Source organism: Rattus norvegicus, chromosome 1 (assembly GCF_036323735.1).
Source record: "Rattus norvegicus strain BN/NHsdMcwi chromosome 1, GRCr8, whole genome shotgun sequence".
Taxonomy (NCBI): domain Eukaryota; kingdom Metazoa; phylum Chordata; class Mammalia; order Rodentia; family Muridae; genus Rattus; species Rattus norvegicus.
The window spans coordinates 93,636,107-93,651,859 of record NC_086019.1 but is presented as its reverse complement, the minus strand read 5'-3'; the positions used below and the strand labels follow the sequence as shown (position 1 = coordinate 93,651,859).

The 15,753-nt window shown below is 49.7% G+C and overlaps 2 protein-coding genes across 21 annotated transcripts in view; one reads left to right on the top strand and one right to left on the bottom strand.

Moving 5' to 3' along the window:
- The window catches only part of LOC103689966 (MARCKS-related protein-like), a 980,777-nt gene that overhangs the window by 396,780 nt on the left and 568,244 nt on the right, over positions 1-15,753 (bottom strand). The window lies entirely within an intron of this gene.
- The window catches only part of Catsperg (cation channel sperm associated auxiliary subunit gamma), a 30,762-nt gene continuing 19,898 nt past the window's right edge, over positions 4,890-15,753 (top strand). For 5 of the 20 annotated variants that reach the window (XR_005501787.2, XM_039104339.2, XM_039104318.2 and 2 more), the window contains exons 1-6: positions 4,890-5,035; positions 9,921-10,204; positions 10,304-10,390; positions 14,029-14,173; positions 14,288-14,429; positions 14,570-14,642. Coding sequence is in view for 16 of the 20 variants with exons in the window: in XM_039104339.2 (XP_038960267.1) it covers positions 4,906-5,035; positions 9,921-10,204; positions 10,304-10,390; positions 14,029-14,173; positions 14,288-14,429; positions 14,570-14,642 (861 nt within the window). In the remaining 4 variants the exon portion in view is untranslated. Of the gene's footprint in view, positions 5,036-9,920; positions 10,205-10,303; positions 10,391-14,028; positions 14,174-14,287; positions 14,430-14,569; positions 14,643-14,671; positions 15,614-15,753 lie in introns of those variants that run through there. The other 15 variants (XR_010064605.1, XM_008759126.4, XM_008759124.4 and 12 more) reach the window with 11 other exon arrangements.

Here is a 15,753-nt window from a genome sequence, read left to right as displayed (position 1 = left end):
AAATATAGCTCATCAGGGGATAGTGCTTGCTATATAATCCTGACAAGCTAAGTTAGATCCCTGGAACCCAGCAAGAAAGGACTCCGTTGGGGGTTGGTTCTGTGGAAGGAAAGAACCAACTCCCCAGATTTCATTCCCCTTTGACCTCCATGATAAGTTATTTCTTCACCAGCAAAATGAGCCAGTTCCAGCCAGATTGGATTATATTAAAGGTAGGTTTATTGGGAAGCTGCTCTCTGGCAAGTTCACTGATCCCAAGGATTGAATGTCTCATTTTTCCCAGTTCCTAGCCCATGCAAATCTAAAGGCCCCTCCCCATCTCCCCTTCCCAACCGTTAGCCACCGGCATCTTTATTGGTTGATCAACTGGGGACCAGGACCTTCAGGGTTTGAACAAGCAGGTTCCAGACGAAATCAAAGCATTAGAACCTGTCTTAGGGTTTACTGCTGTGAACAGACACCACGATCAAGGCAAGTCTTATAAGGACAACATTGAATTGGGGCTGGCTTACAGGTTCAGAGGTTCAATCCAATATCATCAAGGTGGGAGCATGGCAGCATCTAGGCAGGCATGGTGCAGGAGGAACTGAGAGTTCTACATCTTCATCTGAAGGCTGCTAGCAGAAGACTGGCTTCCGCAGCTAGGGTGAAGATCTTAAAGGCCACGTCCACAGTGACACACCCATTCCAACAGGGCCACCTTCTAAGCATGTACAAACCATCACAGAACCCATCCCCAACAGTCCTTTCTTATTGTGTCCATATCTTTTTGGAGACCATGGGTTGTCACTGCTCCTGTAGGTGGACCAGGATGATTTAAAATGAGCAGGCTGGTCAGTCACTGTCACTGTTGGAATTGCTGTTGCTGCTACTGTGGCTGTCCCCACTGCCACTGGGGCCATTCGAGGACAGATGGGAGGTGGGGAAGGGGGACTGGGCTGCAGTGGGAGAACACAGCTTTCAAAAGAACTGGACATGGGAGTTCAAATTTGAATACATTTCTGCTTTAGATCCTATGGCATCCATCTTCCTAGCAGTTGCTGGAGATCCCAACACTATTGAATCAGCATCCCAATTCATAGTCTGAGATCAAAACAGCTTATGCTGGGGCGGTAACCTCAAAGAAGACCTCCCTGTATAAGAGGTTCCCCCCAAAGACCTGGTCTTGGTTCAGATGAGGCTAACTCTGGTACAGCCATGACTCAGTAGAGAGAACCCGGAGGGTCCTGGACTCTAACAGACTAGATGGGGATGGAACTTACAGAGTTCAAAGAGATGATGTACCTAACAGAGAATGACAGAGGGACAGAAGTGGTTGCCGAGTAGACAGGAAAGACATGGGCCATTAGGCTGGGGACTTCTGGGTTGCGCCACCATCTGATAGGTTATTTCTCTGCCAGTGAAGTGAGCCAATTCAAGCCAGATTAGATTAGATTAAAGGCAGGTTTATTGGGAAGCTGGTCTTGGGCAAGTTCACTGGTCCCAAGGATTGAGGCCAGGGAAATTACCATGGGGGATTGGGGAGCAGAGAAAGGACACACGTGTGTGTGTGTGTGTATGTGTGTGTGTGTGAGAGAGAGAGAGAGAGAGAGAGAGAGAGAGAGAGAGAGAGAGAAAGAGAGAGAACACATAGACACACAGAGGGAGAGGGAGGGAGAGAGAGGTCTGGATTATATAGGGAGGAGCCTCTGGGGGAAGGGCAGGGTAGCCAAGCCCCTGAGCTAAAAAGTTTAAGGTTGGGGGCAGGGTATGGTAGGTAGGGACTGAGGAATGCTGGGAGAACCTGGAGGCCATGTTTGATATGTAAAATATGCACTTCAGGGGCTGGAGAGATGGCTCAGTGGTTAAGAGCCCCGACTGCTCTTCCAGAGGTCCTGAGTTCAATTCCCAGCAACCACATGGTGGCTCACAACCATCTATAATGAGATCTGGTGCCCTCTTCTGGTGTGTCTGAAGACAGCTACAGTGTACTTATATATAATAAATGAATAAATCTTAAAAAAAAAATATGCACTTCAATCCCTCGTCCCGGGGTCTGAAACCAAACATTCTACCCAAGTATGACTGATTTCTCAAGTCTTTATCTGCACATAGGTTATGCAGGAACTAGCAATCTGTGGGTGTGCATATATGTGTGCGTGTTGTTTTTTCCCACCCTACACAAAGGATACCAACAATGGCAAGTGGTAATTGTTCCTGGTTCGAAGGCAGAACTCTGTGTGTAAGTTTGAACCCTTGTCCTTGTATTTCATTTGTGCCTCAGATTACTTGTTTATGAAGGGTATTGTACAGCATTACCTCAGGTACTCCAACACCCAGCAATCTAATGCTTGTAAATCCTGTTATATAGCACCATCAGGGAGTCAATAAAACACCTAATTCTTCCCTCACTTTTGAACTCTGTTTCTTAATAAGGACCAAAGCTCCTAGATGGTCTTTGATGTAATAACTCCAATGTGTGTATGTGTGTGTGTGTGTGTGTGTGTGTGTGTGTGTGTGTGTGTATGTGTGCACATACCTACATACATACATTTATGATCTAAGCTGGAATTGGCAAGTTGAGGCAGGAGAGTTGTCTTGGGCTTGAAGTCTGGAAAGCAGAGTGAGACCTGTCTCAAAAATTTCAGTGGGGCTGGGGATTTAGCTCAGTGGTGGAGCGCTTACCTAGGAAGCGCAAGGCCCTGGGTTCGGTCCCCAGCTCCGAAAAAAAGAACCAAAAAAAAAAAAAATTTCAGTAAGCCAAAAGTGGTAGGCAGGACAAGCCTGTGGTCCCAGCACTCTGGAGGCAGAGACAGGAAGATTGGGAGTTCAAACCCATCTTTGGGTACATTGGGAGTTCTAGTCCAGCCTTAGCTATATTAGGACCCGATCTCAAAAGAACATCAGGGCTAGAGAGCCATGACTCAAAGTTGAGAGTGTGGACTTGCTGGGCCTCTAATTCCAACATCTGAGTGGCAGAGGCAGGCACCTCTGAGTTTACAGGGAACTTATAACTAGCCAGGATGAGGATTCAGCTTTTGTCTCCTCTCCTTATTGCTCTGAATATTTGGCTTTTGCTTAGTGGTGTAGAATTTCAACACGAGTCACACTGTCCTGTTGGCCAGTTAGTTACTATAGGAGCTCAGTGTAAACAGTGTCCTTCACCCGATTATTATAAGCAACGCTAGGCTGGCGAGATGGCTCAGCGGTTAAGAGCACTGACTGTACCTCCCAAGGTTCTGAGTTCAATTCCCAGCAACCACATGGTGGCTCACAACCATCTGTAATGGGATCTGATGCCCTCTTCTGGTGTGTTTGAAGACAGTGACAATGTACTCATAGACATACAAATAAGTATTAAAAAATAATCAGTAATGCTTATGTGGCAGGCACCAGGATATAATGGAAAATTGTTAACTCATCGAATGTTTCCTTGGGCCAAGGATTATGCTTTCTGTGTAGCCAAGCTGACTTCAAACTCATGATTTTCATGCCTCAGTTTCCTAAGGGTTGGGTCTACAGGTGTGGGCAGCCACACCTGGCCATGCGTCCTTCAGGTATTAGGGTTGTTGTTGTGGTGGTTGTCGTCTCACTATAAAGCTCTGACCCACTAGGTATTTTCTATGTGGACCCAGGAATTAAGGTGCCATTGAGACCTCTGTTGCCTCCCTGTAGTGATCTTCTCTGAAAGAATTCAGGAGACATGTAAGAGCATAGTGTAGCAGATGGCTAAACTCTCAGGGGCTGAGAGGACAATGACCAAAGGGACCATTGTAGATCTATGGTCTACGCAGGCTTCATACTAGTTCTGAAATTACTTGCCAGCTATCATGGCGTATGCTGCCAGGATATGCTGAGGAATGAGAGACTAGAGGATGTGAGTCCAAGACCGGCCACCAACCGGAGATAGTTCAGTGATAAAGGGCTTGCCACTCAAGCCTGAATTTCATCCTTAGAGCTCATGGATGCAGGAAAGGCAACTGGACGAAGTGGTACTTGTCTGTAACCCCAGCTCTTCTAAGCTTCGACGGAGGACGAACTGGAAGGCTCAAACCACCGGAACCAGCTTTTTCTCCTTTTTGAGACAGGGTCTCTTGTAACCTAGGCTGGCCTTGACCTCCCTAAGAGGATCTTAAAACTTTTGATTCTCTTGCAATGGGGGGTTTTATCAGCTCACTTGCAAAAGACTCTACCACATCCCTGAGCCTCCAGCCTCTGTTCTTTTCTCCCTTTCCTTCCTTTTCTTTCTTCTCCTCTGCCCCCACCCCCACCCCCTTCTTTCTTTGAAGAAAGATTTCATTGTGTAGATTTGGCTGTCTGGGAACTGGCAATGTCGATTAGGCTGACCTCCAACACACAGAGAGCTCCCCTGCCTCCCCACTCCTAAGTGATGGGATTAAAGGTATATGCTACTACGCAGTAATCTTTAAATTTAATTAAATCATTTATTGAAGTGTACAAATGTGCACCATTTAAGTGCCCGGCAAGGTTGTTATCCAGTTCACAGTGTGGCTGATCAGAGACATGACTCTGGTCCTATTTGTGTGACCAGTAACTAAAGTTTTGGCCCTTTGTTTTTACAGGCTGTTGACTAGAGAGGCCTAACTCTAAGTTGGCTAATATTTAACTAGCTTCCTAATTGAATGTGATCTGCCCACTTCCAGATCACATTAGCTCAATCCCACAAAGGTTCTGGAAAATCTTTTTTCCTCGGGAGAAGTTTTGATCTAGAGGTCAAGCAGGCACAGTGCCTCTGTCAGAACAACCGTTATAAATTCCTCCGTGGCCTTCTGAGCACAAAGCTACCGATTTCAGCTTTTTTTTTTTTTTTTTTTTTTGCGGGCCACACACCTGTGAGCCTGACTTGCTCAAGCCTTGTTCTCAAGCCCTTAAGCGCCTGTTGGGGACTGGGGGGTGCGCGCTGCCATGGAAACGCGCGCGCCACACAGGCGTGCCTCGCGCAAGGTGGAAGTCCAAGCGGCCATTTTAGGAGCTGGCCAGAGGGGTAGAACAGGCGCTGCCAAGCAACGGTTGACCGGTTTTAACCAAGTGACTGGTACTGCGGGGCGGGGATCCTAGGGGATGAGGGGGGCGGGAGGGAGTTGAGAAGGGGAGGGGAGGGGAGGGGTGGAAAGGCAAGGCAAGGAAAAGCTGGGGAAGGAGCAGGACCAGGCAAAGAAAGGGCGGGGTAAAGGTTAGGGCGTGGTTAAGATCTGGAGCCTGCTATGAGTATGGGCATGGCTAGAAGAGGCGGGACATAGAGCAGGTTGAGGTTCAGGGAATGGACAGGAGAGGTGAGAGGTGGAGAGAAAAGTTGTCTGTGGGGACAGTGAGGATCGCGAAGTCAGCGTGGGTGTGGAACGACGGGAGGTCTTGCGGCCAAAGGACAATCTTTACCCAGGAGAGACCCAGAGATCATGAGGGAAGTCGAGGCAGAGAGACATACTGGGGCAAGGAAAGAATTATTTACGAGAGGGGGTTCGGTGAAGAGAGAGCCAAATGGGAGGACAGGTTTGGTAGAAAGATAAAGGACTGGAGTGAGGATCGATTATCCTGCGAAAACAAAACCGGAGGCGAGGAGAGACCCCAAGGAGTAGAGAGGCCCAACAATCAGGAAAGGTTCCCTAAGGAGAAGGCTGGCACCGAAGGGCAGGCTGGTGCTGAGGAAAAAGCACCAGGGAGGGAGAAGGGCTTTAAAGAGAAGGGGTGCGACGAGCAGTGGGGCCAGGTTGCCCAGGAACCAAGGAGAGGAGCTAGCCAGGACCAGGAGCGTGGCCAGGAGAGAAAGGGGAGAGAGGATCCAATCTACATCAAAGCTTGGCGCTTGAATCAGGACCAGGGGCATGGCCAAGAGAGAAGACAGAGTGAGGATTTGAACTACCATACAACTCAGGGTCTGAGCCAGGACCAGGGGCGTGGCCAGGAGAGAAATGGGAGAGAGGATTCAAGCTACATCAAAGCTTGGCGCTTGAGTCAGGACCAGGGGCATGGCCAAGAGAGAAGACAGAGTGAGGATTTGAACTACCATACAACTCAGAGTCTGAGCCAGGACCAGGGGTGTGGCCAGGAGAGAAAGGGGAGAGAGGATTCAATCTACATCAAAGCTTGGCGCTTGAGTCAGGATCAGGGGCATGGCCAAGAGAGAACTCAGAATGAGGATTTGAACTACCATACCACTCAGGATCTGAGCCAGGACCAGGGGCGTGGCCAGGAGAGAAATGGGAGAGAGGATTCAATCTACATCAAAGCTTGGCGCTTGAATCAGGACCAGGGGTATGGCCAAGAGAGAAGACAGAGTGAGGATTTGAACTACCATACCACTCAGGGTCTGAGCCAGGACCAGGGGCGTGGCCAGGAGAGAAAGGGGAGCGAGGATTCAATCTACATCAAAACTTGGCGCTTGAGTCAGGACCAGGGGCATGGCCAAGAGAGAAGACAGAGTGAGGATTTGAACTACTATACCACTCAGGGTCTGAGCCAGGACCAGGGGCATGGCCAGGAGAGAAAGGGGAGCGAGGATTCAATCTACAGCGAAGCTTGGAGCTTGAGTCAGGACCAGGGGCATGGCCAAGAGAGAAGACTGAGTGAGGATTTGAACTACTATACCACTCAGGGTCTGAGCCAGGACCAGGGGCATGGACAGGAGAGAAAGGGGAGCGAGGATTCAATCTACAGCGAAGCTTGGAGCTTGAGTCAGGACCAGGGGTATGGCCAAGAGAGAAGACAGAGTGAGGATTTGAACTACCATACCACTCAGGGTCTGAGCCAGGACCAGGGGCATGGACAGGAGAGAAAGGGGAGCGAGGATTCAATCTACAGCGAAGCTTGGAGCTTGAGTCAGGACCAGGCGTATGGCCAAGAGAGAAGACAGAGTGAGGATTTGAACTACTATACCACTCAGGGTCTGAGCCAGGACCAGGGGCGTGGCCAGGAGAGAAAGGGGAGTGAGGATTCAATCTACAGCGAAGCTTGGAGCTTGAGTCAGGACCAGGGGCATGGCCAAGAGAGAAGACAGAGTGAGGATTTGAACTACTATACCACTCAGGGTCTGAGCCAGAACCAGGGGCGTGGCCAGGAGAGAAAGGGGAGCGAGGATTCAATCTACAGCGAAGCTTGGAGCTTGAGTCAGGACCAGGGGCATGGCCAAGAGAGAAGACAGAGTGAGGATTTGAACTACTATACCACTCAGGATCTGAGCCAGGACCAGGGGCGTGGCCAGGAGAGAAAGGGGAGAGAGGATTCAATCTACATCAAAACTTGGCGCTTGAGTCAGGACCAGGGGTATGGCCAAGAGAGAAGACAGAGTGAGGATTTGAACTACCATACCACTCAGGGTCTGAGCCAGAACCAGGGGCGTGGCCAGGAGAGAAAGGGGAGAGAGGATTCAATCTACATCAAAGCTTGGCGCTTGAATCAGGACCAGGGGTATGGCCAAGAGAGAAGACAGAGTGAGGATTTGAACTACTATACCACTCAGGGTCTGAGCCAGGACCAGGGGCGTGGCCAGGAGAGAAATGGGAGCGAGGATTCAATCTACAGCGAAGCTTGGAGCTTGAGTCAGGACCAGGGGTATGGCCAAGAGAGAAGACAGAGTGAGGATTTGAACTACCATACCACTCAGGGTCTGAGCCAGGACCAGGGGCGTGGCCAGGAGAGAAAGGGGAGAGAGGATTCAATCTACATCAAAACTTGGCTCTTGAGTCAGGACCAGGGGAGTGACCAAGAGAGGAGGCAGAGCGAAGATTCGAACTACGACAACACTCCGGGTCTGAGCCAGGACCAGGAGCGCAGCCTGGAGAAAAAGGGGAGCGAGGATTCGAACTACTTCAACACTCGGTACCTGAGCCAGGACCAGGGGCGTGGCCAGGAGAGAAAGGAGAGAGAGGACCCAATCTACAGCAAAACTCGGCGCTCGAGTCAGGACCAGGGGCGTGGCCAAGAAAGGAGGCAGAGCGAAGATTCGAACTACAACACTCCGGGTCTGAGCCAGGACCAGGAGCGCAGCCTGGAGAAAAAGGGGAGCGAGGATTCGAACTACTTCAACACTCGGTACCTGAGCCAGGACCAGGGGCGTGGCCAGGAGAGAAAGGGGAGAGAGGACCCAATCTACAGCAAAACTCGGCGCTCGAGTCAGGACCAGGGGCGTGGCCAAGAGAGGAGGCAGAGCGAAGATTCGAACTACAACACTCCGGGTCTGAGCCAGGACCAGGAGCGCAGCCTGGAGAAAAAGGGGAGCGAGGATTCGAACTACTTCAACACTCGGTACCTGAGCCAGGACCAGGGGCGTGGCCAGGAGAGAAAGGGGAGAGAGGACCCAATCTACAGCAAAACTCGGCGCTCGAGTCAGGACCAGGGGCGTGGCCAAGAGAGGAGGCAGAGCGAAGATTCGTACTACAACACTCCGGGTCTGAGCCAGGACCAGGAGCGCAGCCTGGAGAAAAAGGGGAGCGAGGATTCGAACTACTTCAACACTCGGTACCTGAGCCAGGACCAGGGGCGTGGCCAGGAGAGAAAGGGGAGAGAGGACCCAATCTACAGCAAAACTCGGCGCTCGAGTCAGGACCAGGGGCGTGGCCAAGAGAGGAGGCAGAGCGAAGATTCGAACTACAACACTCCGGGTCTGAGCCAGGACCAGGAGCGCAGCCTGGAGAAAAAGGGGAGCGAGGATTCGAACTACTTCAACACTCGGTACCTGAGCCAGGACCAGGGGCGTGGCCAGGAGAGGAGGCAGAACGTAAATTCGAGCTACGACAATATTCCGGGCCTGAATCAGGGCCAGGGGCGTGGCCAAGAGAGAAGACAGAGTGAGGATCTGCTCTATGGCAACACTCCAGACTTGAGCCAGGACCTGGGACGTGGCCAGGAGAGAAAGCGTAGCGAGGACCTGATCTCCAAAAAGACTCAAAGCTCGAGCCCAGGCAAAGGGTCTAGCAAGGAGGGAGGTGTGGGCGAGGACTCACGAAAGAACGCGAACACTACAAACCGGTTCTTGAGCAAGGCAGAAGCGACGGGAAAGGGGCGTGGTGAAGAGCAGTGTGAGGGCGGGGAACCTTGTGAGGGCGGAGCCCAGTCGCCGACCGCTGAGGGGCGCAGTCGAGAGGAATGCAGGAAGGGCTCGGGCAAGGCAAGAAAAAAAAAGAGAGACTTGGCAAAGAGTAGGTTAGGAGTTCCAAGAATTGGAACAGAGAAGAGCAAGAGCAGGGTAAAGGCGGGGAGAGCGACTAGGAAGCGGGGTGAAAAGAGCCGCAGGGGTAGGGACCATAGTAAGAGTAGGGGCGGGGCCGGGAGGAAGTGCAGGGGTGGAGCGAGTAGTATTAGTAGGGGAGGTGCCAAGAGCAGGGGCGGGGCGATGAGTATTTGTAGGGGAGGGGCCAAGAGCAGGGGCGGGGCGAGGAGTATTAGTAGAGGAGGGGCTGCGAGTAAGAGAAGGAGCGGGGCGAGGAGTATTTGTAGGGGAGGGGCTGCGAGTAAGAGAAGGAGCGGGGCGAGGAGTATTTGTAGGGGAGGGGCCAAGAGCAGGTGCGGGGCGAGTAGTATTAGTAGGGGAGGTGCCAAGAGCAGGGGCGGGGCGAGGAGTATTTGTAGGGGAGGGGCTAAGAGCAGGTGCGGGGTGAGGAGTATTAGTAGAGGAGGGGCTGCGAGTAAGAGAAGGAGCGGGGCGAGGAGTATTTGTAGGGGAGGGGCCAAGAGCAGGGGCGGGGCGAGGAGTATTAGTAGGGGAGGGGCCAAGAGCAGGAGAGGGGCAAGAAGTATTAGTAGGGGAGGAGCTGAGAGTAAGGGCGTGGCAAGGCCTAAGAGCAGGGTCAGGGCAGGTCCCAGAAGCCTGATCAAATGTGGGGCTAGAAAAAGGAATGGGAAAAAGGGCAGAAACTGAGCGGTTTCCTAGAGATCAGTCTCAGTTAGCCGACTTGCAAGTGGGTGTTGATCCCCACGTTCTCCAGGTTCTAGCTACATGGTGTTCTGGCCAGCCATGTCCCCTGTCAGCCCTGTGTGGCCGAGAAAACCAAACCTATGCGCATTCTGGGTACTGCGGCTAGTGCTATTGCTGTCGCTGAAGTCGAGAACGGAAGGTACTTTACAGAATTGCCACTGGCTTGTTGTCCTGAACAAGTTCGAGAATGTAGGCTTTCATCTCAGCAAGGATCGATTTCTGGAACACCAGCCTGTCGATACAGTGTCTGAGGTGTTCAGTAAGTTGGTAGACTCGCCAGTTGATCCGCAAGAGGTAAGGGAAGTGAGATCAAGAATATCAAAGGGATTTGAGGTCAGTAAATAGAGGGATCATGAGTCAGTGACTAGATATTTCCCCCACCTTTCCTTACAGAAATATTTGAGCTTTCCTTACTACCTGCAAATCAACTTTACGTGTCCGGGAGAGGTGAGAGTTTACAGTGTGAGTGGACTGATTTCTGTAAGTCTCCAATTTCCCATCACTTTCAGTAATGTTTTTCAATACAGTTTAATAGTAGTCTTCAACCACCCTGAAGGCCTTAGGGATTCAGTCTCCCACTAGATACAAGAACACAATAGGGAGGTGTTTAAAATGAGGTTCCCCCATTTTAAAATTGAGATGTAGGTCGTCATTTGTTTTGTTTAGGGGCTAGGGACAGAACCCAAGGCTTTGCACATGCTACCACCGTGACCTCAGCCCCTAAAGGTGACATTCTAAAGTCTACAGATCAGTACATTTTAGTGTATCTACAGAGTCAGACACCTGTCTCAGCTACATTTCTATTGCCATGACAAAAACAGCATGATCAAGGCAACCTGATAAAAGTTCATGAGCACCACAGCAGGGAACCTGGTGGCGATCATGCAGCAGCTGAGAGCTTATACCTCCGTTCACAAGCAAAAGGCAGAGAAAGAGAACTAGGAATAGTGCAGACTTTGGAGACCTTCTATCCCAAGTGACACACCTCCTTCAAGAAGGCCATATGTAACACTACTCAAATAGACCCACAGCTAGGGACCAAGCATTCAAACATAGGTGCCTATTATACATACATACATACATACATACATACATACATGTGTGTGTGCGTATGTTATATATAGGGGCTGCCCTCACTCAATCACACTAACCTCATTATCTTTCTCCTGAATGCTTCTGCTACCTTCAATAAGAACCGTGTGTCTATTAAGAGTTAATCTTTCTTTTAAAAAAGGATTCATCTTATTTTTAATTATATATGTATAATATAGATATAGATATAGATATGGAGGTATATGCATGTGCATGCAGTTGCCTATGGAGGTCAGAAGAGGGTGATGAATCCCTGGAATTGGAGTAACAGCCATTGTGGCTTGACATAAATGCTGGGACTCATACTTTGGTCATCTGGAAGAACAGTGAGTACACATTCTTAACCGTTGAGCCATCCATCTCTCCAGCCCCACCCTCTTTCTTTCATGATACAGGATAATGTTATTTAACCTGGGCTGGCCTTGAACTTACAACAGTTCTTGTGCCTCTGTCTCTTGTACTGGGATTGTAGGTATGAGCCATCATGCCAACCTCCCCCTGTCCATTTTGGTTTGTTTGTTTGTTTGTTTGTTTGTTTGTTTGTTTAGGACAGGGTCTTTCTAAAGAGACCTTCCTTGGCTGTCCTGGAACTCGACTTTCTGCCTCTGCCAGGATCAAAGGTGGCATGTGCTATCTTTTTTTTTTTTTTTTCTTTTTTCTTTTTTTTTTCGGAGCTGGGGACCGAACCCAGGGCCTTGCGCTTGCTAGGCAAGCGCTCTACCACTGAGCTAAATCCCCGACCCCGGCATGTGCCATCTTGATTGGCCTTCCTTTGCTCATTTTATTATTTTCTAAAATAATTTTTTTTAAAGATTTATTTATTACATATAAGTACACTGTAGCTGTCTTCAGAGACACCAGAAGAGGGCATCAGATCTCATTACAGATGGTTGTGAGCCACCATGTGGTTGCTGGGAATTGAACTCAGGACCTCTGGAAGAGCAGTCAGTGCTCTTAACCGCTGAGCCATCCCTCCAGCCCAAATAATTTTTTTTTTATTTTATGCGTATTAGTGTTTTGCCCGAATGTATGTCTACTAGAGGGTGTCAAGTGCACTGAACTGGAGTTCCAGACAGTTGGGAGCCACCATGTGGTTGCTGAGAACTAAACCTGGGTCCTCTTGAAGAGCAGTCAGTGCTCTTAACTTCTAAGTCATTTCTCCAGCCTCCCTTGCTCATTTTAGAATGAAGAGGTTTTTTGTTTTTGTTTTTTGTTTTTTTTTACCTTTTAACTATGGATTTGTGAAAATTATAGATTTTGAACGAGGGCAGTTTGTCATGCAGATGATTTGAAAATGCTGTGCTTTATCCTGTAGGCTTTTTCTTTGAAGACAGGGTCTTGCTATGTAAACCAGGTTGGTCTCAAACTCACAAAGATCGACCTGCCTCCGCCTCCTTTGTTGTTGGGACTAAAGGTGTGCGCCATCGCCACCTGCTGCTTTTATTACTGTTTTTGATGAAGAGTCTCATGAAACCCAGGCTGGCTAACCTGACTGTAGCAAAGAATAACCTCAAACTTTTGAGTGTCTTACCCCTGCAGGCTCCATGGGAGTGTACTGGGATTTCAGGTGTGCACCACTGCACTCTATTTTATTCTGTGATGGGAAAAGAGCTTAGGGTCTCATGCCTACTAGGAAAGCAGTCTGACAGCAGGGCCCGAGAGGTAGCTCATTGGTTAAGAGTACTTGTTGCTGTTGCAGAGAACCAGAGTTTGATTCCTAGCACCCATCTGGTAGCTCAGAACCATCCATCACCCCAGTTCCAGGGAATTCCACAGGCACACACATGGTACACACGCACGCATTCAGACAACAGGCATGCACATGGTCCACATACATGTATTCAGACAAAATATTTATGCATGTTAAGTAAAACAAGTAAATCTAAAGCAAGGGAGTGAAAAAAGAAGCGTCAGTGTATGTTGTTTACAGAACAACGGAGTCTAGCCTGGGCTATGTAGGAAGATCCTTTCTCAAGACACCACCAAAGGTTTTAAGTTTATTGAGCTATAACTCACTCATGATATAACTCATCACCAAAGTATTAATTTGTTCTTAGAAAAGTTAATTGACTAAGCTACAAAGATCAAGGGGCTAGGCAGTCATCCAAGTACCATTTGCTTTTTGTATTGGTTTGAACTAGGGTCATATGTGGCCCAGTCTGTCCTTCAACTCAGGATCCTCCTACCTCCTTCTCCCAGGTACTGGGATGATAGGTTGCTAGGTGCGTACAACCATGCCCAGCTTTCTTTTTGTGGTTTTTTTTTTTCTTTTCTTTTTTTGGGAGCTGGGGACCGAACCCAGGGCCTTGCGCTTGCTAGGCAAGTGTTCTATCACTGAGCTAAATCCCCAACCTCTCTTTTTGTGTTTTTGAGACAGTGTCTTACTACAGGGCTCTGGAACTCCCTGCTTGGATCAGGCTACCCTTGAATTCACAGTGATTCTCCTGCTTCTGTTATCTGAGTGTTGGGATCACAGAATCAATTCACCACCCTTGACTTGAAAGTTTCCGTTTTTTAAAACATTTTATTTATGTCCATGGGTGTTTTGCCTGCATGTATGTGTCTGTATACTACATGTGTGCCTGGTGCTTACAGATTCCTGAAGAGAGAATTAAAAACCTAGGAGACAGATACACAGTCCTGGTTCACTTAGGACTCTCTGTATAGACCAGACTGATCTCAAGCTTGTGGTGATTCTCCTGTTTCCATCTCTTGAGAGGGTAAATGGCGAATGTTAGTACACCCGGCTTCTAGATTTTATTGATTTGCTTATTTTGAGACAGTCTTACTTTATAGCCCAGGCTGACTTCAAACCCCCTGGATGTCCTCCTGAACTAAAGAGCGTGCTACCTCTCCCGCTGGAGCACTGGGAACAAGTGTTTGCCATCCCAGCAGGCTGCAGAGCTGTGCTCTCTTACCCTTCCATGGTGGGGAGAGCCTGCTATGTCCACCTAGCTCAGGTGCAGAGCATTACTCCAGGAGTCTCCGGGCAGTGGACCCTGAAACTAAGTTCTTCTCCCCGTCAGGATAGCGAGGTGCTGGCCCGAAAGGGCCACCTGTTGGGGATGAAACCCATGATCCAAATCGACTACATACACTCAGTCAATTTCTACCGTTGGAAGCCCGAGAATCTGCAGATCTTGTTGGAGGCTGCTCCAATGCTCAGCAGAGGTTGGCCAAACTGCTTGGTGGTGGTGGGTAGGGATAGGTAGTCTGGGAGCACCCTGAGGCCCACCCGGGCTTCTGGCAGTCTCTAATACCTCTGTGATTTTGTGCCCCATGCAGCAGGGGACTGCCACGCGGAGGCCATGTGCATCCTGAACTGGTACACACCCATGCCCTTGAAAAACGGCTCGGTGGTCGCCTCGGTGGAAGTCTACACCAATGGCATAGGACCCTTCATTCCCAGGAAAAGGTGCTGTTTCTGGTAGTGTGCACACACCGAGGAAAGACTACCCTCAGAATCCCAAAGGAAGCAGGGGAAGCAAAAGGGAGGTGGCAGGGAAAGGTGGCTGTGAGCCGGGAGGATCCCCTGAGATGGCACTCCTCACTGGAGCCTGCTTGCAGGTTCTTTGTAAATATGAATGGCTTCTTGAGGAAAGACGCAAGTGGTGCACCCGTCTTCACCGTAGGATATGAGGTGAGGACTGCCAGCCGGGACAATATATGAATTAGACGCACATTGCCTTCAAACTGCCAAACCAACACAGATCCCACTCGCAGAGCACTTTCTTGACCTCTGGCCCCCAGATGCCATTTTCCCAACTGTACCTTTGAGTTCCTCTTTCAGAAGTAATCTAGAGAGGGAGGGTTGTGCTCTCTCTCTCTCTCTCTCTCTCTCTCACACACACACACACACACACACACAGTCCCCAGTGCCAGAGGCTGAAAAGTATCAAGGTTTCCAGGTAAGCACAGGGTGGCAGCCCATCCCCATTGTCTCACTGGGTTGTATGTAGTTTGTTTTTGTTTTTTGTTTTTTTTACATTGTTTTGTATGTGTTTATACCATGCTATGCATGTGGAGGTCAGAGGACAGCTTCTAGGAGCCTGTATTCTTTCCGCCTTGTGGAATTGCCTGACATTGAACTCAAAGACATTAAATTAGACTAGGTAGCAGGAGCCATTGCCTGCCAGACCGTCTCACGGCTCCTGCATAGTGTTTTGTCACAAGGTTTCAGTGTAGTCGGCAGTGGGCTATGAACTCATCATACAGACCAGCAAACTTTGTGAGACTCCGGCCTCAGCCTCCCAAGTACTAGAGTATCCTAGATGTGGGGCACCAAGCCAGGCCTCACAGATTCATTCTCACTTTTCTAATCCGTGTATCTATTTGGTGGTGGAGGACACACATGGGGCACATATACGGAAGTCAGAAGACAACCGAGCTTGGTGGCAAGTGTCTTTACCCACCAAGCCAGCCCACATGCTGTGTATACTCATTTCAAAGAGAAGAACGCTGAGGCTCCAAAGGAGGGAATCATTCCCTACCTCCTCATCACCACCAGCCCTGCACCCATGTTCTGTGCTTGCTACACATTCACCCAGCTAGCAGCGTTTCCCGCCCTGGAGGTGGAGCTCAGAGTACTCGCTAGGGCTTAACGCCTTGGAGGTGGGTGGCGGCTGGGGTTGGGGGTGGGGCGGTGATGGGGCGGTGAAAGATGAGACGCGAGTGAAGGGGGTGTGTGGGAAAGAAGGAAGAGGCTGGGCCTGGGTCAGAGAGTGGTGGAGAGTGAGGTTAGGGAGGGGACG